Source organism: Artemia sp. Qi Xiang Cuo, chromosome 11 (genome assembly GCF_049724085.1).
Source record: "Artemia sp. Qi Xiang Cuo chromosome 11, ASM4972408v1, whole genome shotgun sequence".
Classification (NCBI taxonomy): domain Eukaryota; kingdom Metazoa; phylum Arthropoda; class Branchiopoda; order Anostraca; family Artemiidae; genus Artemia; species Artemia sp. Qi Xiang Cuo.
The window spans coordinates 73771942-73798822 of record NC_142804.1 but is presented as its reverse complement, the minus strand read 5'-3'; the positions used below and the strand labels follow the sequence as shown (position 1 = coordinate 73798822).

Below are 26881 nucleotides of genomic sequence, written 5' to 3'. Positions count from 1 at the left end.
ACACTGGTGAGGAAGAAGCTGCGTACCGTGGACCATAAATGTTCCATTACTAGCAGTTTCCTGATGGTAAACTACCATTAATGGTAGTTTCCTTGAATCGCAAGAAGGGATAAGGGGAATCCCCACATCAAAAATATCGCAAAGACTACCTCCATAACAAAATGTTTGGCCTACTTAATGTTTTTCTTTTAATATCTACCCCGACCTCACCCCCATGTGGTGACGATAATTTTTAAGAAATATTTTTCATCAATAACAGCACAGAAAGGAGCAGGCGTGGAGAGTGTAAATTTGAATAAATAGTTACCATAAACTATGATTTTTTGTTTTTCGACGTAAACGTATTTCTGTATTCTAGACACTAGCCTATGCCAATTGAATTGTATGTGTTTGAATCATATACCTACACCCCATGGTTCAAATGTGTGCCTTTATGATTTAATTTACCTCGTAGCTTAATATAAGTTACATACGATATTTTATTTATTTTTTTGCTAGGCCTCAACGGATTTTGGTAAAAAAAAAAGAAGATAAGTTTTCAAATATTCAATCGTCCAATACTTTGACGAAGTATTTAACCACCTGTCAACTGCAGTCATAAATAACCAAATGAGAGGTACAGCAACCAACATAAAAAGGCATAATGCCACAAAAGGTAGCCACTAAAGAAAGAACTAAAAAGGGTTACGCAAGGTAATAAATCAAAAGTGTTTCTAATATCTAATTTGAGCAAGGAATAATTCTGTAAATGGGACAATGGATTGGGTAGGACAACCCGCTGCTGCCCAGGCGCCCTTGGAGCCACCAGGGTGTCCAAATTAACAATACATTGGAATGAATTCAAAGTCATTCAGCCAGCAAGATCGACTAAATGGGATTTCAAGCTGAATGGACGAAATTCTTGGAATTAGTAACATCAAAGAAATGCAATTTACAAAAAATTCAAATAAATTCAAGCGCAAAATTGAGCCTTCTTTTATTTCTTCGAGAGCAGGCTTTGCAAAGACAAACAATGGACAACAACCTTAAGAGTCAAACAACAGCAGTTCATATTAAGAAAAAAAGACAATCAAAGGATATTCAATTGAAATGGTTAGGACTAAGCATGCTTGCCCACTTATGGTGGGGGGGGGCGATCTCCAATACCGTTAACTATCTTTTCAATTATTTAACACTTTCCCTAGTCCATTATTTAAAAATTGGGCAGCGGTGGGTGAGGAAGACGATAAAGCCTAAAATTGAAACCATATGTGAAACATCGCTAAGAAATTGATGGACAACTGTTCCCGTAGAAATTTTCCCTTGTGGCTTTTTTTTTGCTTTTTCAACATAAAAATCCGGGTCTCTGGAAATTCCAAAATTTAGTATTTCATATTTTATCTTATTTGGAGCTTCCCCTTTGCGTTACCTACAGGTTTCCTTGTTTGGAGAGGTATCTGAAGAATATCCCGAAAGAGGGCGTATGACGCCCAATAAAGTAAAGTTCTATGCCCGAATACCAGAAATTATTTGCACCAATGTTTGGAGTGGCGATAAGTGCTTCTGTATGTCCCTGGCATCTGGTTTAATTGTGACCATTTCTATATATGTGCAGTTAGGCATTCTACGGATGTAAATGAATCAAAACACCCCTGTTATTCCATTCGAACAATCGGGGATGTTTCCAAAAATTGGATTGACTAAACCCTAACAAAAGTGAATGCATAGTAGGGAAGTTGGCTTGAAGTTTATCGTTTTTTTTATGGTTAACCCTTTTTGTATACTTTTTTGGGAACAAAAACCCGGCTATAGGAGAAAATATAGCCTAAGCGAAAAGGCATGTTCCAATGGGGATTTTTTGGTTTGTATTTATTTCAGTAATTTTTCTTTTTTACCCCTTTTATCAGCATAAAAACAATTTATATATTTTATATATACAATAAAATTTACTTTTATTATAAAATAAATACTTATAACTATGTAGATACTATCTTTATAAGCGAGCAATAATTGTGTATTTATTTATTCTCGAAAACGGCTCTTTTTTTCCGGGAAAATTGTATCCTGGGATTCTCTGGCCTAAGAAAACGATCTAGATAGGTCAGAAGTTTGAAAAATTCGTTAAGAGCCGTAATCTTGGAGAAAAAAATGATTCATGTGAGTGACGTCGTTTTTGTATACAGCAGTATTGCATTACGTTGTTACATTTGTCACACTTATTTAGAAAAATGGAAGATTTTCATGCATGGAGCAATTTACCTAAAATTGCTTCAAAAGTAAAAAAAATTATTTTAACAAGGGATTACAACAATTCAAAAATCTTGGAGAAGAAAACCAAAAGTTTGAAGCTTAGTAGACAATCGGTATTAGTAATCAGACTTATTTCAATGTTAGGTTCGGCGTTAGAAATCTTTGGAAAGACAGCACGAAAACTTTCTAGTGTTATAAATGATAATTCGTTGGAAGAAAAAGAATTTTTGTCCCCCCCCACCTGAACAATCAACAAATCTACAACCTGGATCATCATGTAAGACTAAACCAATAACGGCAGCTACAGCAAAGAGCATTGGCCTTAAATTCACAATGGGCGAAAATCAACAACCTGGAATATCAAATGAGACTAGACCCAAAAAGGAAAATTTACAAGTGTTATAAATAATGATTCATTGGAAGAAAAAGAAGTTTTTGTCCCACCACCTGAACAATTGACAAATCTACAACTTGGATAGTCATTGAAAACTAGACCAATACCCGCAGCTAAAGCAAAGGGCATTGGCAATTATCTGATGTAATGAAAATCCAAATTGAAGAAGAAAGAAAATTGGGGTTAGAAGATAAGCGACAGCGAGAATCAAAACCTCTCAAAATCGGAAATGATAGTTATGATGATTGGGTTTTGGATTTTAACATGGATAAGGTCATCAATTCTTACCATACCTTTGTTAATCATACCTTTGTTAAAAAGACAAAGGTTCGGCGACATGTATTTCATAATGACAAAAGACAAGCTGGGGCAAAAGTCGACGTTCAACATTTTACAAAAGCTCCAAGAGATGAAACAGCTATAAATAAACATATTGGAGCTTATAAGGACGATACCCAAGAATCTGATACTGCATCAGCCTCTGTATTATAAGCCAAGGCAAAAGTTAAAGATCCAATAGCAAAAAAAGCGTAATTTTACAAAGGGTCGAATTGTAATTTAAGGCCATTTAAAATATTTAAGGGGTTGATTGACAAAAATGAAGCACAGATAAATGTGATTAAAAAACTAGTGAAAGTGAGGATCGCAACACCTAAAGAAAAAGTTATGGAACAAACGACAGCGAGAATCACATTGAATTGTAAACAAAATTCTGAACAGTGATCTGTGGTTAGAAGCTGGAAAAGACCTATTTATTATCTATAACGTCTTAAGAAATTAAAAGAGATGATGTGTGAATCTGAACTGCTAGAGCAAAGGGCGTGGATAAAACTTTCTGAGGTAAAGATGAAAAAAATAGAAAATGAAATCTATGGTTGGAAAACAAGGAACAGAGATGACTGGGCACAAAAAACGATCTATATAGGTCAGGATAGAAATCTCAAAACCTCAAAAGAATCATTCATTTTGCGAACAAATTCATCTATATAAATGTATCATCAATATATATATATATATATATATATATATATATATATATATATATATATATATATATATATATATATATATATATATATATATCACAGTATATAAATAATAGACAGTATGTTCGTTCCCTATCTCACCCATTATAAAAATCCGGACCGAGGTGCGAGTGATCCGGAGAACGTAAAAACATAAGCGACATTAGATCTTTTTACGGGTAGACAAGTCAGATTTCTCTTGAACGCGAAACTTGGCTTCAACGTTGAAACACATTTCAAAGAAACTAATTTTAAATTAATATATTTCAATACAATATATCCTGACTTTTTCTAGTTTTTAAGTATATATATATATATATATATATATATATATATATATATATATATATATATATATATATATATATATATATATATATATATATATATATATATATATATATATATATATATATATATATATATATATATATATATATATATATATATATATATATATATATATATATATATATATATATATATATATATATATATACAAAGGTTCTGAAGTTAGGAAGGATAACTTTAATACCCATGTTGGCTGAAATTTTCTCGTTCGTAATAGGAAAAGCTTGTTGGCCTCGGTCAAGGGACATTTCTGTAGCAGTGTCTCCTTTTAAAAAAGGTAATAGGAAGTTCCACGAAAACTTTAGGTCTATCTTTATGGCGGATGTGGTAAGTATTTCGTTTTGTAAGGTTCTCGAATTTAGGAAAAAAAACTAGTTAGATAAGGAGAAAGTACATAGCCTGATACGTGCGGGATTGCGAACGATATTCAGCACTGCTGACCATATTTTTACCTTGGATGCAATGAGAAGGAACTATACTAGAGGAAAAACTAGTCGGTTATTCGTAGCCTTTTTAGACCTAAAAAGTGCTTTTGATTCGGTAAATAGGAGGTTATTAATTGAAAGTCTGTTAGAAATAGCCTTGCCTTCATGTTTTGTAGCAATAATAGCAGATATGTATCGGAGGGTGAAATTTTTTATGAAAGTTATGGAAAATTTTTCTAGGCTGGTCACATCTCACTTGGCTGTAAAACAAGGATGTACATTATCTTCTAACCTCTTTTCCTTATTTTCTAATGATTTAAATAGGTTTATGAAAAATAATGGAGCCCCTTGTTTATCTTTGGATAGGTTTAGGCTATCATGCATGTTATTCGCGGATGATATAGCTCTAGTGGCGGATAGCAGAGATAACCTTCAGATGCAATTAGATATAATAAAAAATTATTTAGAAAAGAAGGAGTTAGAGTTGAACGCAAAGAAATCAGTAGTATTAGTATTTACGAGAAAAGGAGATGTTGATTCAGAGGTTCATTTTAATTTTGGAGGAAAGGTTTTAGAGGCTAATGATGAATTTGTTTATTTGGGTGGCAAGTTTAATGCATTAAGGGGAATGTCTAGGGTTGTAGGAGATTGTAGTTTAAGAAGTGATAGGCAAACAGATATGCCTTTGAGAAGTAATTTAAATCAGTTAGATGACATGAGGATCCAGAAAAAAGTTTTTCAGACAAAGGTAGCTTCTAGTCTACATCGTGGCTCTGAGGTTTGGGGTTTTGCTAAAGGAACTAAGCTAGAAGTAGTTCAGCTAAGATATTTTAAGAAAATTTTAAGCTTGAAGGATTCATTTAGTTCAGTGGTACTGAAGGGATTTGGGGCTTTTTTCTTTAAGGAGTGTTAGATTGGTTAGAATGGTAAAATTCTGGGAGAAGATAATTAGGCTACCTTGAGTTCAGCTTCTTAAGGCAGCTTATTTGGAAAGCTTGAAGGGTGGTAGACGTGATTCATAGTCAAATCAGGTTAAGAAAATACTGGACCTTTGTGGACTTTCAGAGATGTGGAATGAAGGAAAAGGCCCAATGGGTGAAACCGTGTTAGTATGGTAGAAAGTCCAGCGAACCCTAAATGACCATGAAATCCAAGAGTGGCAAGCTCATAAGGACCAATGTATGTCTTTGAGGTTTTACTCCCAAGTCAAAGACTGTTGGGGGGAGGAGGTTTATTTTAAATTTGGGTTGAATAAAGAGGATTTGAAGAATTTCTTGTTGGTAAGAGGGTATAGTTTGGATTTAGGTTAGAGAAGGAAATTTTTGGGAAAGTTTAGGCTGGTGGTTGGCCCTCATTTCTGTCCAATGTGTGGAGTGGTGAAGGAAAACTTATTTACTTTTGTATTAGAGTGTGACGAGGTGTCTAAGTTGCGGGATGAATGTTTCTGACGAGTGTTTTTGGAGCGAACGCTGGTTAATAGAGCGGATGGCTGAGAGGAACGCATGTGCTATTAAACAGTTGTGTACGTTTCTTCGTTTAGGGATTAAATATAAGGAATCATGTTTGAGGGGATAGCCTGTTACTATGTTTATGATTTGAATTTTATTATATGGTGTTTGTTGGTTAAAAGTCAAACCTTGGTGTGTTTCTTTTTTGTCGTTTTGTTGTTCTTTTTCTTTTTTCCTTTTTTGATTTTTACTATCTAAACTTGTATTTTGTTCCTGAGTGTTTGCTTATAGATTGTATTATGTGTTGCTATGTCCCACAGGCTTTTTGCAATAAATCTTATCTATATATATATATATATATATATATATATATATATATATATATATATATATATATATATATATATATATATATATATATATATATATATATATAAGTATAGTCCTTCTAATGAATTCGGGGACTTTATGTTCCTTCCGGGTTTTTCTGGTAGGTAAACATGTCATTACACTCTTTGTCAAGAGGATTTACGCAATTTCAAAGTTCAGTGTCTTTTTTAGTGGTAAACCAAAACCGATGTCTCTTTTTAGTTGCCAATTATTTTTTGTATATATTCAGGTTTCATATTAGATTCTCCATCAGTTTTGAATAGTTTTATTCGAGATAGCACTACAAGTATTTTTTGTAAGAAACATTTACATAGAAAAAATGGATAGTTATAAGCAATTTCTGGTGAGCAAAAATATTCTCATTATTATATTAAAAATACTCGATCGGTAATTTGGGGTTAGATTAAAATGTTGATTTTATTTTTATGTATTAATTGTTACAAAAGCTTCATTTTTTTGAGTTTCTGTTTTTTACTTACTTATATATCGTTATAATGTACTGCTGGAAAATATATTTCAGTGATATTTTATATCATAGTAGGCTAATGATGCTTTTTGTCTTTAGAAGAAGAATCAAAAACAATTTAGAATCTATGCTGCTTACGGGGATTGACTGAGCCATGTTAATTAACTTTTCAACTTCTTAAATTTCTATTTATGTCTAAATTTGATTGAAATCTGATAGTTTAAAGAGAAAAAAGGCTGTTATACCAAAGAGTTTTAATAATTTCTGACTAAATTGACTTTAAATTTCACAAAAAATGTTTATAACCGCATGATTAGTAACAATTTTACTCTTGAGTATACAAAGAGGAAGCTTGCTGAAGGAAGTGTCAGAGACCGGATAATCTTGAATAATAAAAACAAATCTGTTCTTATTCTAAAAAATCTAAATTTGTAACAATGAGCATTTTATTTTGATAATAAAGGAAAATAAAACTATTTTCAGTTTTTCTCAGTAGGTAGCTTGCAAGCTTAAAGAGCTTAAATATATATATATATATATATATATATAATATAATGCATTCAAAAACCCTCACCCCCCCCCCCTCCCCATTTTTTTTAATGTATTAATTGTTACAAAAAGCTTAAAAGAGCTTTAAATGGTTTGAGAGACTCAGTTGCCTAATTCCGTGTGATTTTTCTTTACTTGATGGTCATTAAAAACGAAATTTTTGTGTTAAATAAGTAGTTTTTGTATCTTTTAAAAGAGCTTTACAGGGTTTGAGAGACTCAGTTGCCTAATTCCGTGTGATTTTTCTTTACTTGATGTTCATTAAAAACTAAATTTTTTGTTTTAATTAAGTATGTTTTTTATATTATAAAATAGCTTTTCAGGGATTGAGAGACTCAGTTGCCGGATTCAATGTGATTTTTATTTACTTGGTTGTCATTTGTTGTATCTTTTAAAAGAGCTTTACAGGGTTTGAGAGACTCAGTTGCCTAATTCCGTGTGATTTTTCTTTACTTGATGGTCATTAAAAACGAAATTTTTGTGTTAAATAAGTAGTTTTTGTATCTTTTAAAAGAGCTTTAAGGGGTTTGAGAGACTCAGTTGCCTAATTCCGTGTGGTTTTTCTTTACTTGATGGTCATTAAAAACGAAATTTTTGTGTTAAATAAGTAGTTTTTGTATCTTTTAAAAGAGCTTTACGGGGATTGAGAGACTCAGTTGCCTGATTCCATGTGGTTTTTCTTTACTTGGTAGTCATTAAAAACTACATTTTTGTTTATTAAATAAGTATTTTTTGTATATTTTAAAAGAGCTTTACAGGGATTGAGAGACTCAGTTGCCGGATTCCATGTGGTTTTTCTTTACTTGATGGTCATTAAAAACGAAATTTTTGTGTTACATAAGTAGTTTTTGTATCTTTTAAAAGAGCTTTACAGGGTTTGAGAGACTCAGTTGCCTAATTCCGTGTGGTTTTCCTTTACTTGGTGGTCATTAAAAACTAAATTTTTGTGTTAAATAAGTAGTTTTTGTATCTTTTAAAAGAGCTTTACGGGGATTGAGAGACTCAGTTGCCGGATTCCGTGTGGTTTTTCTTTACTTGATGGTCATTAAAAAAGAAATTTTTGTGTTAAATAAGTATTTTTTTTATATTTTAAAAGACCTTTAAGGGGATTGAGAGACTCAGTTGCCGGATTCCGTGTGGTTTTACTTTAATTGTTGGTCATTAAAAACGAAATATTTGTGTTAAATAAGTAGTTTTTGGATCTTTTAAAAGAGCTTTACGGGGATTGAGAGACTCAGTTGCCGGATTCCGTGTGGTTTTTCTTTACTTTATGGGCATTAAAAACGAAATTTTTGTGTTAAATAAGTAGTTTTTGTATCTTTTAAAAGAGCTTTAAGGGGTTTGAGAGACTCAGTTACCTGATTCCGTGTGGTTTTTCTTTACTTGGTGGTCATTAAAAACGAAATTTTTTGTGTTAAATAAGTAGTTTTTGCATCTTTTAAAAGAGCTTTATGGGGATTGAGAGACTCAGTTTTACCTTGTCACAGTTACATTTTCTTGATTTTTCAAAGTTCATTTTGAATTTCTTTCGTTGAAATGCAAGAGTTGGAATATTTAAGTAGTGTTTGGTTGTGGATTACCTTGTCACAGTTAAATTTTCTTGATTTTTCAAAGTTCATTTTGAATTTCTTTCGCTGAAATGCAAGATTTGGAATTTTTCAGCAGTGTTTGTTTGTGTTTTACCTTGTCACATTTACATTTTCTTGATTTTTCAAAGTTCATTTTGAATTTCTTTCTTTGAAATGCAAGAGTTGGAATATTTCAGTAGTGTTTGGTTGTGCTTTACATTGTCACAGTTACATTTACTTGATTGTTCAAAGTTCATTTTTAATTTGTTTAGCTGAAATGAAAGAGTTGGAATAGTTCAGTAGTGTTTGGTTGTGGTTTACCTTGTCACAGTTACATTTTCTTGATTTTTCAAAGTTCATTTTGAATTTCTTTCGTTGAAATGCAAGAGTTGGAATATTTCAGTAGTGTTTGGTTGTGGTTTACCTTGTCACAGTTACATTTTCTTGATTTTTCAAAGTTCATTTTGAATTTCTTTCGTTGAAATGCAAGAGTTGGAATATTTCAGTAGTGTTTGGTTGTGGTTTACCTTGTCACAGTTACATTTTCTTGATTTTTCAAAGTTCATTTTGAATTTCTTTCGCTGAAATGCAAGAGTTGGAATATTTCAGTAGTGATTGGTTGTGGTTTACCTTGTTACAGTTACATGTTACGGATTTTTCAATTTTCAATTTTTAGTTCTATATTTTAAAGGCACGATTTTTAATCTTTCAGAATTGTGTTTTTGTGTTGTTACTTTTAACAGTTACAATTTCTTGATTTTTCAAAGTTCATTTTGAATTTCTTTCATTGAAATGCAAGAGTTGGAATATTTCAGTAGTGTTTGGTTGTGGTTTACCTTGTCACAGTTACATTTTCTTGATTTTTCAAAGTTCATTTTGAATTTCTTTCGTTGAAATGCAAGAGTTGGAATATTTCAGTAGTGTTTGGTTGTGGTTTACCTTGTCACAGTTACATTTTCTTGATTTTTCAAAGTTCATTTTGAATTTCTTTCGTTGAAATGCAAGAGTTGGAATATTTCAGTAGTGTTTGGTTGTGGTTTACCTTGTCACAGTTATATTTTTTTGATTTTTCAAAGTTCATTTTGAATTTCTTTCGTTTAAATGCAAGAGTTGGAATATTTCAGTAGTGTTTGGTTGTGTTTTTCCTTGTCACAGTTACATTTTCTTTATTTTTAAAATTTAATTTTGTGTTTCTTTCGTTGAAATTAAAGAGTTGGAATATTTAACTTATTTTTGGTTGTTGTTTAACGTTTAAAATTTAAATTTTATTTATTTTTAAAAGTTCAGTTTTAATTTTATTTCGTTGAAATTCAAGAGTTGGAGTATTTCAGTAGTGTTTGGTTGTGGTTTACCTTGTCACAGTTACATTTTCTTGATTTTTCAAAGTTAATTTTGAATTTCTTTATTTGAAATTAAAGAGTTGGAATATTTCAGTAGTGTTTGTTTGTTGTTTAACTTGTCACAGTTACATTTTCTTGATTTTTCAAATTTAATTTTGAATTTCAGTAGTGTTTGGTTGTTGTTTACAATGTCACAGTTACATTTTCTTGATTTTTCAAAGTTCATTTTGAATTTCTTTCGCTGAAATGCAAGAGTTGGAATATTTCAGTAGTGTTTGGTTGTGGTTTACCTTGTCACAGTTACATTTTCTTGATTTTTCAAAGTTCATTTTGAATTTCTTTCGCTGAAATGCAAGAGTTGGAATATTTCAGTAGTGTTTGGTTGTGGTTTACCTTGTCACAGTTACATTTTCTTGATTTTTCAAAGTTCATTTTGAATTTCTTTCGATGAAATGCAAGAGTTGGAATAGTTTCAGTGTCACAGTTACATTTTCTTGATTTTTCAAAGTTCATTTTGAATTTCTTTCGTTGAAATGCAAGAGTTGGAATATTTCAGTAGTGTTTGGTTGTGGTTTACCTTGTCACAGTTACATTTTCTTGATTTTTCAAAGTTCATTTTGAATTTCTTTCGTTGAAATGCAAGAGTTGGAATATTTCAGTAGTGTTTGGTTGTGGTTTACCTTGTCACAGTTACATTTTCTTGATTTTTCAAAGTTCATTTTGAATTTCTTTCGTTGAAATGCAAGAGTTGGAATATTTCAGTAGTGTTTGGTTATGGTTTACCTTGTCACAGTTACATTTTCTTGATTTTTCAAAGTTCATTTTGAATTTCTTTCGTTGAAATGCAAGAGTTGGAATATTTCAGTAGTGTTTGGTTGTGGTTTACCTTGTCACAGTTACATTTTCTTGATTTTTCAAAGTTCATTTTGAATTTCTTTCATTGAAATGCAAGAGTTGGAATATTTCAGTAGTGTTTGGTTGTGGTTTACCTTGTCACAGTTACATTTTCTTGATTTTTCAAAGTTCATTTTGAATTTCTTTCGTTGAAATGCAAGAGTTGTAATATTTAAGTAGTGTTTGTTTGTGGTTTACCTTGTCACAGTTAAATTATCTTGATATTACAAACATAATATTGAATTTTTTTCATTTAAAATCAAGAGTTGAAATATTTCAGTAGTGTTTGGTTGTGGTTTACCTTGTCACAGTTACATTTTCTTGATTCTTCAAAGTTCATTTTGAATTTCTTTCGTTGAAATGCAAGAGTTGGAATATTTCAGTAGTGTTTGGTTGTGGTTTACCTTGTCACAGTTACATTTTCTTGATTTTTCAAAGTTCATTTTGAATTTCTTTCGTTGAAATGCAAGAGTTGGAATATTTCAGTAGTGTTTGGTTGTGATTTACCTTGTCACAGTTACATTTTCTTGATTTTTCAAAGTTCATTTTGAATGTTTTCGTTGAAAAGCAAGAGTTGGAATATTTCAGTAGTGTTTGGTTCTGGTTTACCTTGTCAAAGCTACATTTTCTTGATTTTTCAAAGTTCATTTTGAATTTCTTTCGTTTAAATGCAAGAGATGGAATATTTCAGTAGTGTTTGGGTGTGGTTTACCTTATCACAGTTACATTTTCTTGATTTTTCAAAGTTAATTTTGAATTTCTTTCCTTGAAAAGCAAGAGTTGGAATATTTCAGTAGTGTTTGCTTGTGGTTTACCCTGTCACAGTTACATTTTCTTGATTTTTCAAAGTTCATTTTGAATCATTCAAGAAACGTGATTAAACACGTTTTTAAACTACATGCTATTTGCATGCCTTTCCTTGGCACCTTTCCAAACGAGCGGGGATTCCCTGCTGGTTCCTACACATTGCAAAAAGTGAGCAGTACGAAAACTCCACATTTTCAACAAGACTGGTTTTTAGACAACACACCCACAGAGATGACACACAACATAGAAACGAGACACGCACAGACACGACACACAAACAGAGTCATAGTGAGAGAGATATCCAAAAGTTGGTTGACCTAGGTTCACTTAGAGTGGCGCGCCACTCTAAGTGAACCTAGGTCAACCCAACTTTTTGGATATCTCTCTCACTATGACTCTGTTTGTGTGTCGTGTCTGTGCGTGTCTCGTTTCTATGTGTGTGTCATCTCTGTGGGTGTGTTGTCTAAAAACCAGTCTGGTTGAAAATGTGGAGTTTTCGTACTGCTCACTTTTTCGCAATGTGTAGGAACCAGCGGGGAATCCCCGCTCGTTTGGAAAGGTGTCAAGGAAAGGCATGCAAATAGCATGTAGTTTAAAAACGTGTTTAATCACGTTTATTGAATGATTCAAAATGAACTTTGAAAAATCAAGAAAATGTAACTGTGACAGGGTCAACCACAAGCAAACACTACTGAAATATTCCAACTCTTGCATTTCAACGAAAGAAATTCAAAATGAACTTTGAAAAATCAAGAAAATGTAACTGTGACAAGGTAAACCACAACCAAACACTACTGAAATATTCCAACTCTTGCATTTCAACGAAATAAATTCAAAATGAACTTTGAAAAATCAAGAAAATGTATCTGTGACAAGGTAAACCACAACCAAACACTACTGAAATATTCCAACTCTTGCATTTCAACGAAAAAAATTCAAAATGAACTTTGAAAAATGAATATAATTAAACTTTTACTAGGTAAACCACAAGAAAACACTACTGAAATATTCCAAATCTTGCATTTCAGCGAATTAAATTTAAAATGAACTTTGAAAAATAAAGAAAATGTAACTTTTACATTGTAAACCATAACAAAACGCTAATGAAATATTCCAACTCTTGCATTTCAACGAAAGAAATTCAAAATGAACTTTTAAAAATCAAGAAAATTTAACTGTGACAAGGTAAACCACAAACAAACACTACTTAAATATTAACAATCTTGCATTTCAAAGTAATAAATTAAAACAGATCTTTTAAAATTCATTAAAATGGTTATTTGAATATTTTAAAAACTTAAAAAATATAATTAATCTTAAAATATCGTTCATTAAATATAAATAAATTCATATTAAACATCTAAATATCATGATATTGTAAATGTGAAAAGGTAAACAAAAACCAAACACTACTGAAATATTCCAACTCTTGCATTTCAACGAAAGAAATTCAAAATGAACTTTGAAAAATCAAGAAAATGTAACTGTGACAAGGTAAACCATAACCAAACACTACTGAAATATTCCAACTCTTGCATTTCAACGAAAGAAATTCAAAATGAACTTTGAAAAATCAAGAAAATGTAACTGTGACAAGGTAAACCACAACCAAACACTACTGAAATATTCCAACTCTTGCATTTCAACGAAAGAAATTCAAAATGAACTTTGAAAAATCAAGAAAATGTAACTGTGACAAGGTAAACCACAACCAAACACTACTGAAAGATTCCAACTCTAGCATTTCATAGAAATAATTACAAAATGAACTTTTAAAAATCAATAAAAAGTCAATGTGACACTGAACAAAAAAAACTCTATCAGTTCATCTAAAGAAATTCAAAATGAACTTTGAAAAAATCAAGAAAATGTAACTGTGACAAGGTAAACCACAACAAAACACTACTGAAATATTCCAACTCTTGCATTTCAGCGAAAGAAATTCAAAATGAACTTTGAAAAATCAAGAAAATGTAACTGTGACATGGTAAACCACAACCATACACTACTGAAGTATTCCAACTCTTGCATTTCAGCAAAAGAAACTCAAAATGAACTTTGAAAAATCAAGAAAATGTAACTGTGACAAGGTAAACCACAACCAAACACTACTGAAATATTCCAACTCTTGCATTTCATCGAAATAAATTCAAAATTAACTTTGAAAAATCAAGAAAATGTAACTGTGACATGGTAAACCACAACCAAACACTAATGAAATTAAAAATTAACTTTGAAAAATCAAGAAAATGTAACTGTGACAAGGTAAACCACAACCAAACACTACTGAAATATTCCAACTCTTCCATTTCAACGAAAGAAATTCAAAATTAACTTTGAAAAATCGAGAAAATGTAACTGTGACAATGTAAACCACAACCAAACACTACTGAAATATTCCAACTCTTGCATTTCAACGAAAGAAAATAAAAATTTAAATTTTAAAAAAAAATAAAATTAAAATTTTAAAATTTAAAAAAAACCACATCAATAATTAAATATTAAAAATATTTCATTTAAACGAAAGAAATTAAATATTATAATTTAAAAATCAAGTAAATGTATCTGTTAAAAGGTAAACCACAACCAAACACTACTGAAATATTCCAACTCTTGCATTTCAACGAAAGAAATTCAAAATGAACTTTGAAAAAACAAGAAAATGTAACTGTGACAAGGTAAACCACAACCAAACACTACTGAAATATTCCAACTCTTGCATTTCAACGAAAGAAATTCAAAATGAACTTTGAAAAATCAAGAAAATGTAACTGTGACAAGGTAAACCACAACCAAACACTACTGAAATATTCCAACTCTTGCATTTCAACGAAAGAAATTCAAAATGAACTTTGAAAAATCAAGAAAATGTAACTGTGACAAGGTAAACCACAACCAAACACTACTGAAATATTCCAACTCTTGCATTTCAATGAAAGAAATTCAAAATGAACTTTGAAAAATCAAGAAAATGTAACTGTGACAAGGTAAACCACAACCAAACACTACTGAAATATTCCAACTCTTGCATTTCAACGAAAGAAATTCAAAATGAACTTTGAAAAATCAAGGAAATGTAACTGTGACAAGGTAAACCACAACCAAACACTACTGAAATATTCCAACTCTTGCATTTCAGCGACAGAAATTCAAAATGAACTTTGAAAAATCAAGAAAATGTAACTGTGACAAGGTAAACCACAACCAAACACTACTGAAATATTCCAACTCTTGCATTTCAACGAAAGAAATTCAAAATGAACTTTGAAAAATCAAGAAAATGTAACTGTGACAAGGTAAACCACAACCAAACACTACTGAAATATTCCAACTCTTGCATTTCAACGAAAGAAATTCAAAATGAACTTTGAAAAATCAAGAAAATGTAACTGTGACAAGGTAAACCACAACCAAACACTACTGAACTATTCCAACTCTTGCATTTCAGCGAAAGAAATTCAAAATGAACTTTGAAAAATCAAGAAAATGTAATTGTGACATGGTAAACCACAACCAAACACTGGTGAAATATTCCAACTCTTGCATTTCAACGAAAGAAATTCAAATGAACTTTGAAAAATCAAGAAAATGTAATTGTGACTAGGTAAACCACAACCAAACACTACTGAAATATTCCAACTCTTACATTTCAGCGAAAGAAATTCAAAATGAACTTTGAAAAATCAAGAAAATGTAACTGTGACAAGGTAAAACTGAGTCTCTCAATCCCCGTAAAGCTCTTTTAAAAGATGCAAAAACTACTTATTTAACACAAAAAATTTCGTTTTTAATGACCACCAAGTAAAGAAAAACCACACGGAATCAGGTAACTGAGTCTCTCAAACCCCTTAAAGCTCTTTTAAAAGATACAAAAACTTCTTATTTAACACAAAAATTTCGTTTTTAATGCCCATCAAGTAAAGAAAAACCACACGGAATCCGTCAACTGAGTCTCTCAATCCCCGTAAAGCTCTTTTAAAAGATACAAAAACTACTTATTTAACACAAATATTTCGATTTTAATGACCATAACTTAACTTAAAACCACACGGAATCCTGCAACTGAGTCTCTCAATACCCGTACACTTCTTTTAAAAGATACAAAAACTACTTATTTAACAAAAAAAATTTTGTTTTTAATGACCATCACGGATAATAAAACCGCACGGACTCCGGCAACTGAGTCTCTCACTCCCCGTAAAGCTCTTTTAAAAGATACAAAAACTACTTATTAAACAAAAAATTTTCGTTTTTAATGACCACCAAGTAAAGGAAAACCACACGGAATTAGGCAACTGAGTCTCTCAAACCCTGTAAAGCTCTTTTAAAAGATACAAAAACTACTTATTTAACACAAAAATTTCGTTTTTAATGACCATCAAGTAAAGAAAAACCACACGGAATCCGGCAACTGAGTCTCTCAATCCCCGTAAAGCTCTTTTAAAAGATACAAAAACTAATTATTTAATACACAAAAATTTGTTTTTTAATGACTACCAAGTAAAGAAAAAACACATGGAATCCGGCAACTGAGTCTCTCAATCCCCGTAAAGCTCTTTTAAAAGATACAAAAACTACTTATTTAACACAAAAATTTCGTTTTTAATGACTACCAAGTAAAGAAAAACCACACGGAATCAGGCAACTGAGTCTCTCAAACCCCTTAAAGCTCTTTTAAAAGATACAAAAACTACTTATTTAACACAAAAAATTCGTTTTTAATGACCATCAAGTAAAGAAAAAATCACACGGAATTAGGCACCTGAGTCTCTCAAACCCTGTAAAGCTCTTTTAAAAGATACAACAAATGACCACAATGTAAAGAAAAATCACATGGAATCCGGCAACTGAGTCTTTCAATCCCCGTAAAGCTCTTTTAAAAGATACAAACACTACTTATTTAACACCAAAATTTCGTTTTTAATGACCATCAAGTAAAGAAAAATCACACGGAATTAGGCAACTGAGTCTCTCAAACCCTGTAAAGCTCTTAAAAGATACAAAAACTACTTATTTAACACAAAAATTTCGTTTTTAATGACCATCAAGTAAAGAAAAATCACACGGAATTAGGCAACTGAGTCTCTCAAACCATGTAAAGCTCTTTTAAGCTTTTTGTAACAATTAATACATTAAAAAAAATGGGGAGGGGGGAGGGGGGTGAGGGTTTTTGAATGCATTATATATATATATATATATATATATATATATATATATATATATATATATATATATATATATATATATTTAGCTCTTTAAGCTTGCAAGCTACCTACTGAGAAAAACTGAAAATAGTTTTATTTTCCTTTATTATCAAAATAAAATACTCATTGTTACAAATTTAGATTTTTTAGAATAAGAACAGATTTGTTTTTATTATTCAAGATTATCCGGTCTCTGACACTTCCTTCAGCGAGCTTCCTCTTTGTATACTCAAGCGTAAAATTGTTACTAATCATGCGGTTATGAACATTTTTTGTGAAACTCAAAGTCAATTTAGTCAGAAATTATTAAAACTCTTTGGTATAAAAGCCTTTTTTTCTCTTTAAACTATCAGATTTCAATCAAATGTAGACATAAATAGAAATTTAAGGAGTGGAACAGCTAATTAACATGGCTCAGTCAATCCCCGTAAGCAGCATAGATCCTAAATTGTTTTTTTGATTCTTCTTCTAAAGACGAAAAGCATCATTAGCCTACTATGATCTAAAATATCACTGAAATACATTTTCCAGCAGTACATGATAACGAGCTATAAGTAAGGAAAAAACTGAAACTCAAAAAAAGGAAGCTTTTGTAACAATTAATACATTAAAAAAAATCAACATTTTATTCTAACCCCAAATTACCGATCGATTCTTTTTAATATAATAATGAGAATATTTTTACTCAACAGAAATTGCTTAGAACTATCAATTTTTTCTATGTAAATGTTTCTTACAAAAAATACTTGTAGTGCTATCTCGAATAAAACTATTCAAAACTGATGGAAAATCTAATATGAAACCTGATTATATACAAAAAATAATTGGCAACTAAAAAGAGACATCGGTTTTGGTTTACCACTAAAAAAGACACTGAACTTTGAAATTGCGTAAATCCTCTTGACAAAGAGTGTAATGACATGTTTACATACCAGAAAAACCGGAAGGAACATAAAGTCCCCGAATTCATTAGAAGGACTATACTTATATATATATATATATATATATATATATATATATATATATATAATATATATATATATATATATATATATATATATATATATATATATATATATATATATATATATATATATATATATATATATATATATATATATATATATATATATATATATATATATATATATATATATATATATATAAATACATATACATCGTTGCGTTGTCCCATCAAGCCATTGTTTCTAGCCTTCTTTTCTATGAGTTAGAGAAAACCAAAATAGTTATGATTCTCAGAATAGAAACCGACTGGGAAACCAGTTATTTATCAAACAATGAATTGAGTATTAAACAAAATAGATAACAAATACTAATTAGTTTTATTTTGCTTTGCTAGCCGGTTTTATTTCAAGGATTGAAATTTGCCTATAAATATTTAGAAACATTCTACGGTTAAAGCAAAACAATTTTGGGTACTTATGTATTATCCCGACCTCACTCAAAGTGAAGTTAGGTTAATCATAATGAAATATACCTAATGAGATGAAACTATAATACTTTATTAACATAATTATGGAAACTACAACAGGGAATTATGGAAAGCAGGCCGCCGAGAAGGCATTATATTAAATACCTAACCAACTATATATATATATATATATTATATATTTAATTAGAATATACCTACATAGTAGTTTATCTCACTTAGGCTAAGCTGATTATCTGAGAGTGCACACAGAATTACCGGTTTCAAACAGATCAAACTTCTTGAGTGTGGTCGGGATAATACGTAAGTACCCATTTTTTTATTCTGTCATTTACAGATTTATTTTTACTAACTGAAAAACATTCTTTGAAGACATAAAAATTTGCAGCCTAATTTTAAACTAGTTAATTATGTATCAACTTTGTGGAAGAAAAAATAAAAGTATTACCAACGGTTCAGCAAGTTAGTGGCATGATTATCGAATACTTTTCCCAATTGAGGCGACTCTAGAACAAATTTATAAGTAAACAAAATGATTAAATGTTAAAAACTGAAGTAGAAATGAAGAGCAATGCTCAAAACTCAGCAAGTTGCTAGCATTATTACCAAGTATCCTTATTGACCCACTTCTATAATAAATTAGTAAATAGAACTAAATCAATATCAGTAAATCGAAGAAATAAATAAATAGGGAATACTTACAGTTCAGCAAGCTGATGGCATGATTGCCAAGCATCTTTCTCGATTGAGCTAATTCTATTATAGCCCAATGAAAGCTTTTCAAGTGTCGTCAAGCCATATAACCATCCTTTTCTAATGCTTGAAATATTATTACCGTCTAATTGTCTGAAATGGTAAATGTAAAATCAGTTAACGCAATAATTTCGCCATCTATTCTTGTTTCTCATTTTCACCCAGAAGGGCGAGTAAACCGCTTTTCTTTCAGGTTACTCTCACGGGAAATTTCCCAAGATTACCTAGGGAGTTTTCTCAGGGAGGCAATCAGCTTACTGGGATCCCTGAGGGGCTACTTTTTTGTCAGAGCATAGCTTTACATTTGCATCTATTGATTTTCTTTGGGATAGGAGGGGGCTATGAGTCATCAGGGGGTAGGGGGACTGTCCATTCTTATTCTCTTTAACTTAAGTCCCTGTTCACGCAACGACCACATTTCGGATAATTTCTAGCACATAAGTGTTTTGTCTATCAGGAACGCACACAAAAGGGTGGACCTCAGGGTCCTCCCCCCCTCTCCACTCAAATCCCAAATTTGTTAGAGGTTATTGGCACTTATTATTCGAATTATGATTTTGATTCTTTTTTTTTATTATTATTGTACCGCCACGCTTCCAAGAAAATTGCTACGTCGTGGAAGCATAGAGCACCATTGAAAGCGTAAAATGCTACAAAAACATGCGGAACTACATGTTCAACAAGACCTTATAAGATTAGGATACGAGGTTAGGTATATGAAGCGTAAATATTAATATTTTCTGGTAATGGCAATCCCCGCGTTCACTGGCGTAGAGCGGGATTATTAGGAGGCTTGGACAACGTTACTGACGTAAAAAAAGAAACGAAAAACAAAGATACAAAGAAAAATTCTCTTTAAGTGTCAATGTGCAGCAAAAGTCTGACGCCAACAATTATAATTACTCGTAACCGGGAACAAAATCGAAGTGGTTGACCATTTCCCTTATCTTGGTTCTATCATATCATGGGACGGCTGCATCGACCATGAAGTTTTTGCCACCGCGGCAAAGGCCTCTACCGTCTTCGGTAGACTGAGCCACGTTTGGGAGAAGCTAATGATCAAACGAGCCACCAAAATGAAGACCCGTAGAGCGTCAGTCTGTTCAATCCTGCTATATGGAACTGAAACTTGGCCTGCAATTGCAGCTGTCCAGCGCCATCTCGACAGCAATGACTGCCTACGAAGTATGACTCTCCAGTCGCCCTTGTCACGCCAGGTTGGCCAGCAGATACTTCACTGATTCGGACTTTGCGATTGCCTGCCGACACTCCGGCTCGGATTCTTTACGCCTTTGAACCAGTCAGTAGAGGCCCGAAAAACCCAAGAGGAAGACCCAAGTCGTAGTGGAATGACAGTCTCGGGAAATTCTTGGACTCGGCTGGAATTACCTGTCTGATATAGAGGCCCTTGCTGCTCACCGCCACTTGTGGAGAAGGCTAATGACGCTCTCAACGCCAACGCGGCATGAGGATGAAGTAAGTTAATATAATCAACTGAAGGAGAGGGGAGGAATCAGGATTTTTACCCTCCAAAACCTTAAATCACCAAAAAGCGATCACCATAGCCTAAAAAGTGACAAATGTATAACAGTAAAAACGGATGACGCTTTTCAGTCAAAAATATCTTTGTTTAAACACATTATGCCCCCCCCCCCGGAATATTTTCCTAGACTACCCTCCTGGAATAGTTTCACCAGACACCAATGGTGTATTCATTGCACCTTATTTTAACACAAATTTTTTGCCTGATGTATTATTAGCAATCTCAAGCCAACGACAGTGTAATTTTAATTATATCTGCATGAAATTATTTGATCTGAACGAAAGCAGATATTTCCTTTAAAAAGCTCTTAATTACCCAGAATATCCAAGATTTAAATTAAAATAAAAGAATATCCACTCTCTTTGAAGTCCCACTCAATATTAACCGCCTTCAAGAAATTCTCTTTGATCTTGAATAAAGATTATACTACGCTATGTTTTTTTTTTTTTTTGCCTGCACCATCCCCGTAGATACAGGGTTCGCAGGTAACCCCCCCCCTTTGATGTTTTATTTGTCTTTCAACCCTATCCTGTCTCTTTTTGATTGTAGTCTGGATATTGTCGCTTGGTTAATTTGCATTTCGACTGCAATAATCCCCAGGCGGCGGATAGGGGAACGTCCCGCAGATATGTAGAGCACCTCCAAGTGAAAAGAAGCGAGGACCAAAGGGGAATCTAGTCCCTGGGGGGTCTAAAATTGAAACTGGGGCACCCTCATCCGGAGGTTCATAAGGACAGATGGAGGATGAAGAAGGCCCTTCTGATGCAGACTGAGCAGAGCCCACCAGCGTATGGACACGTTCAACCAGGTACAAACCTTCTCCCTGCAATGGGTTAAATTGTATGGTACTACAGGATACCATCGTGGGAGGGAGTTCCTCTTCAGGGGGACAATTGCGAAAGGGCGGAATATTCAGATATGGACAACGGCTTCTGCAAGTTGACAGAGAGGAGTGGCTTACCGCCATCAACTGATCAGCCAAGAAAACTTTCTCTTTTTACCATTATTGATGAATATGAAAAAGCGATTAAATATGAAAGCCAGTTCTACCGCGTCCGGGGTAACCGAACAAAGATATACGTTAAGAGCTAGTGTGTCCGAGGCACACGATGTGACGACCGTGAATCGCGCGAATATGGCAACTACAACCCTGGATAAACAAACCTGTCAGTGGGTACCCTCAATACCAGAACCTTTTCTAAAGAACGAAAAACAGACTTACTTCTGAGAGAGATAAACCAGTACACATGGAAGGTTATTGGTTTACCTGAAACCCATCTCATAATCCCTGGCAAAGAGACACATGGCGACGCCACCATTATTCTCTCTGGACGTAATGATGGGAATTATCGACAAGGAGTCAGTTTTCCACTGCCCAGGAAGGCTAGAAATTTCTGATTAATGCAACTCCCATATCCGAACGGCTTATTATGATCCAGCTGAAAGGATCGCCTATCAATATTACAATAATACAAGTTATGCTCCAGACTCCAGTAGAGACGACAAAGTCTGAAACTTTCTATCTCCAGCTTCAAAGTCTAGTCGCTCCGCATTAGAAAATTATATATTATTTGTCATTGTTGACTTTAATACGATTGCTGGAAAAAAAAAACGATGGGCAAATTTGGCCATCGACAACTAAACGAAAGAGGGGAACGACTGACAGAATTTAGTCATCACGAAAACACTCTTCAAGCATAGAACCCGACGTAAATCTACCTGGACCCCCCCCCCCCCGATGGAAGACTTAAAAATCTCAGAGACTACATCCTCGTGTCTAGATGTTGGAAGTTGTCTATCACTAACAGTCATACTAGCTGGCGGTGAATTCGACAGTGACCACTCCCTTGTTATGTCTAACTACAGAATGAGACTTAAAATAGCTTCCAGATTGTCTAGGAAACTCCCCAAATTTCAAGTAGGTCTCATGAATGACCAAGCAACCGAACTGCTTAAATCGCACCTATCTGACAAGACCACGAAGCTCACTTTATATTCCCCACTACCTCTTCATAAGAGTGACATTGACAACCTGGTGACTAGCAGCACCCAAATTGTTCGCGATGTCGCTCACTCCGCACTATATGTCCAGAGAGAGATAACCAGAAGCTTTAGATCACAGACGAAATCATTCCACTCTGCGATAAAAAGCGCAACGTCACCAACAAGCATGGCAGGGAAAGCGGAGACCGATACAAGCAACTCAAAAAGACTGAAAATAAAACAATACGCTGTGCTCATCGCGCCTTAGTTAAAGAAAAATGTGAGCAGTGCGGAACGGCTTTCAAGAAAGGAGATTCACACTTAATGTACAGAAAAGTAAGGGAACTGGCTTAAAAGGACCTCGGGGCTTGCTACCTTCTTGACGAACATGGCAACCAGATACAATCCATAGGTGGAATACGATTTAGATACAAAGAAAACTTTGAGAATAAACTAAATTCGACCATCCTCGCTGACCCAATCCAGTTTCACCATAATAGCTATCGACCCAGCCCCCCCCCCTCTTCGCTCGGTAATAGAAGCAGTCATCAGAGATCTGTAGACCAATAAAGCTGCTGGGCCTCATGGAATACAGCCAAAACCTCTGAAAGTCAATTGCAGACCCTCGTTGATCTTTATCATAAGAGCTGCCTGGGAAGTAGGTCACTTACCCGCATCACGTTCTGAAGCCATGATAGTCCCTCTCCATAAGAAAGGCTCAAAAGCAGTCAATGACAACCACAGTATATAAATTATAGGCAGTATGATCTTTCCCTATCTCACCTATTATAAAAACCCGGACCGAGTGCTCCAGAGAACGTAGAAACATAAGCGACATAAGATCTTTTCACGGGTAGACAAGTCAGATTTCTCTTGAACGCGAAACTTGGCTTTAACGTTGGAACACTAAATTTTGAAGAAACTAATTTCAAATTAATTTATTCCAATACATATATGAAAGTCGGCAATTAGTAGTGCAAAGTTATTATTAGATATTTTTAGGAATTAAAAGTAGGTTTCGAAGTCTCAAGTTGGTTTCAAAGGCATTTTGAGAAAGTTTCTATCTAAAATACGTGTTCCACGGTAATTGGACCGCTGATGGCAGATCAAATGAGAGGAGCTGTTTGTACGCGCTAATGCAAGAATAAGTGGGAGGAGCTGTTTATTCGCACCGAGAATGCAGAGCCAGAAATTATCTGCGGTAAAATTACTGCTATATCTTTATACTGTGATGACAACTACCGACCAATCAGTCTAGCAAGCCATGCCGCACAAATAGTGACAAGAGACATGCTAGGGCGCATCCGAGAAATATGCTCCACAGTCATTCCAGAATACAAAGCGGGTTTTAAACCGAATAGGTCGACGGTTGGTCAGATTTTCAACGTCCGTCAGATCATGGAAAAATACCGTGAACGAGACCGCAGTATCTACCACCTCTTCATAGATTTCTAACAGGCCGTTGACCTTGTCTGGGAAGAAGGTCTATGGTACTTTCTTCTTCACTTTGGAATCCCACCTAATTTGTTTCTCTGATAAGGGACACGTACACAAAGTTCAGAAGCCGTGTTATGACTGGAGAAGGCCTTATCGAAAGCTTTGAAATATCAATCAGTATTCTACAAGATTGCTTGCTATAATCGGAGCTCTTCAATCTCTTTTTAACTGCAGTTCTTTCAGTCACGGATAGGCCGGGTGGTGCCTTCGTAGCAGGTGTAAATATAGATAAACGTGCTTATACCGACGATATAGCCCTAAGTTCTGAGCCTCTCCATGATCGTAAATCCCAGACCGACATAGTCAATACGACCACCAGCCTCTTTGAGATGACCTTCGACAACTCGAAAACAATAGCCGCGCGCTGCTCACGCAAACCTGATTCTCAGGTAAACTCTAGCCTCCAGCTTGAAGGTGATAATATAGTAGGTCAAAGAATTCATCTAACTTGGTAGCTTACTCACCTCCGACAATAAACACACAAAAGATATCAAGAGATGGCTAGCATTTGCGACCTTGAACTTTAGAAGTCTGAGGCCCATCTGAAGGAACAAGAAATTATCAACAACGCTTAAAGTTAGACTATTCAACTCGCTTATCACCCCTATTGGCATTTATGTCTGTGAGTCTTGGACTCTAAAAACAGATATTCAGTACCGTATTGATGCCTTTGAAACAAAATCTCTATGAAGTATTGCCGGTATCCCTTTATATGATAAAATTTCCAACCTCAAGCTTCTCCGTAGCCTCAAGATCAAACCAATCATCCTCAACGGAATAAAACTGCAGCCAGCTTAGATGGCTAGGACACATACAACTTATGGAAAGCAATCATCTCCCAAAGATAGCCTCTGAAGGCCGGAAACATGATTCTCGAACAAGAAGATCCCCCCCCCCAATGAGATGGAAGGACAACTTCTGGTCGCTTAACTTACCGCATCTTCTCCGCCTGCCAGAGGATAGAAATTCATACAGAAGTACATACCCCAAAACAACCTTCAGGGACGGATGGGACTTAAGTAGTTACTTACTTAGTCGTAAGTAGGACTTAATTAATAAGTAGTATTAGTAAAACAAATAGTGCAATGTGGCAGTTCTACACAACTGAGATTCGTAATTTATGGTAAAAAATTCAGTCTGCTTTATTAATTGGTGCAGTTTCTTTTACCTTATCTTTTTTACTTCTGAAGATATTTGGAAGCTTCTGCTTGTTCAATAACACGTTATATTTACTTTTCTCACTCACAGAAATAGTAGGAAGATGAATTTCAGCAGCCATCTTTGTTTTTCCATTTCTATGATGTCTAAGAGAATCTTCTGTGCAAGACGGTTAAAAATAACAGTATTTTAGTTTTTTTGGTTCTCCGGTACGATTTATGCATGTTACTTCTTGACTTACCACAGGCAAATTCCTCAGCGTCCTTTTTTATCCTTCTTCATTCTAACTCTGCATAATTTCCTATCTTTCTCACTAACTCTTCTCTTTTCAGTATTTTCTCTCCCTTTCCACCAATTTGTGTCCCTATCACTTGTTTTTTTATGCTAGGGTAGGATGAACAGCTTTTTTAGATTCTGTCTCCGATTGCTTCCAGACAGAATTGATAGCTTTTAAATGCTATGAAATAAGTATATACCAAAACAGATAAAAAAAAAAGGAAATTTAAAGTCTAACCAAATATAATCTATCTATTATGAGGAAAATTCGGGCCTATAGATTTTTTTGCCTGATGCAAGGAGTCAGAGAAAACCCTAAATTTTAAAAAGACAAAAAAAAAATTAAGGGGGAGGGGAGCTGTCACACCCCTTAGCCATCCGACACAGCTAGAGATATGTTGGATTCATAAACTTGCACATTCAACTTGGCTAAGATAAGAAAATGTAATTGCATCAGAATTCGGGCTGCGAATTAAAACCAGAATAAGTATCAGAAACGGGAAAATTTGGATATCGTCGCATTCAAATTTAAGCTATAGTAGTCACTCTCAAATTCTCGCTTCACCGAATGGGTATATAATACCCATTGATCTTCCATTGCACAATTAAATGACAAACGAGGCCTTAACGAAGAAGCTCGATTATAAATATGCTTGAGCTGTAACTATATTCAATAGCAATATAAATATTATTTACGTTTTTTTTTTTTTTTAGGAGGTAAGTACAAATTAGGAAAATTTTCATAGACCAAATTAATAGCAGGATCGCCAATGAAGGAGGACAGACGGACCCTTGCCCCCTAATTTTGTTACCCCTCTATAGATTTTGAACATTTTTTGGTTCATTGAAGAAAAAAAACATTCAAAACACAGAATTCTCCCTCCCCCTAGATTTTGGAAAATACTTTCTTTTGTACCTTCACCTTTTTTCATACAATAAAATCCATACCCTCCCCCCTATATTTGCAGGAATTAGAAGCCTTGATAAGTAGAATCTTGTAAAAGCCGATTCGAAAAGAGTTTTTTTTATCAATCAGCGAAAAACACATCATCATTCAACAAAACTACTTTGGCACGTACTGGATTGGATGAAATCACCTACCCCTGAGATGAAAAAAAGTGGTCACGATCA

At 33.7% G+C, this 26881-nt stretch overlaps 1 protein-coding gene across 4 annotated transcripts in view; it reads right to left on the bottom strand.

Annotated features, from left to right (window-relative positions):
• LOC148947334 (uncharacterized) overlaps positions 1-26881 on the bottom strand; it is a 222110-nt gene that overhangs the window by 68595 nt on the left and 126634 nt on the right. For all 4 annotated transcript variants that reach the window (XM_089097024.1, XM_089097023.1, XM_089097022.1 and 1 more), the window contains one exon: positions 19243-19386. In XM_089097024.1, coding sequence (XP_088953150.1) covers positions 19243-19386 — 144 coding nt within the window. The remainder of the gene's footprint in view (positions 1-19242; positions 19387-26881) is intronic.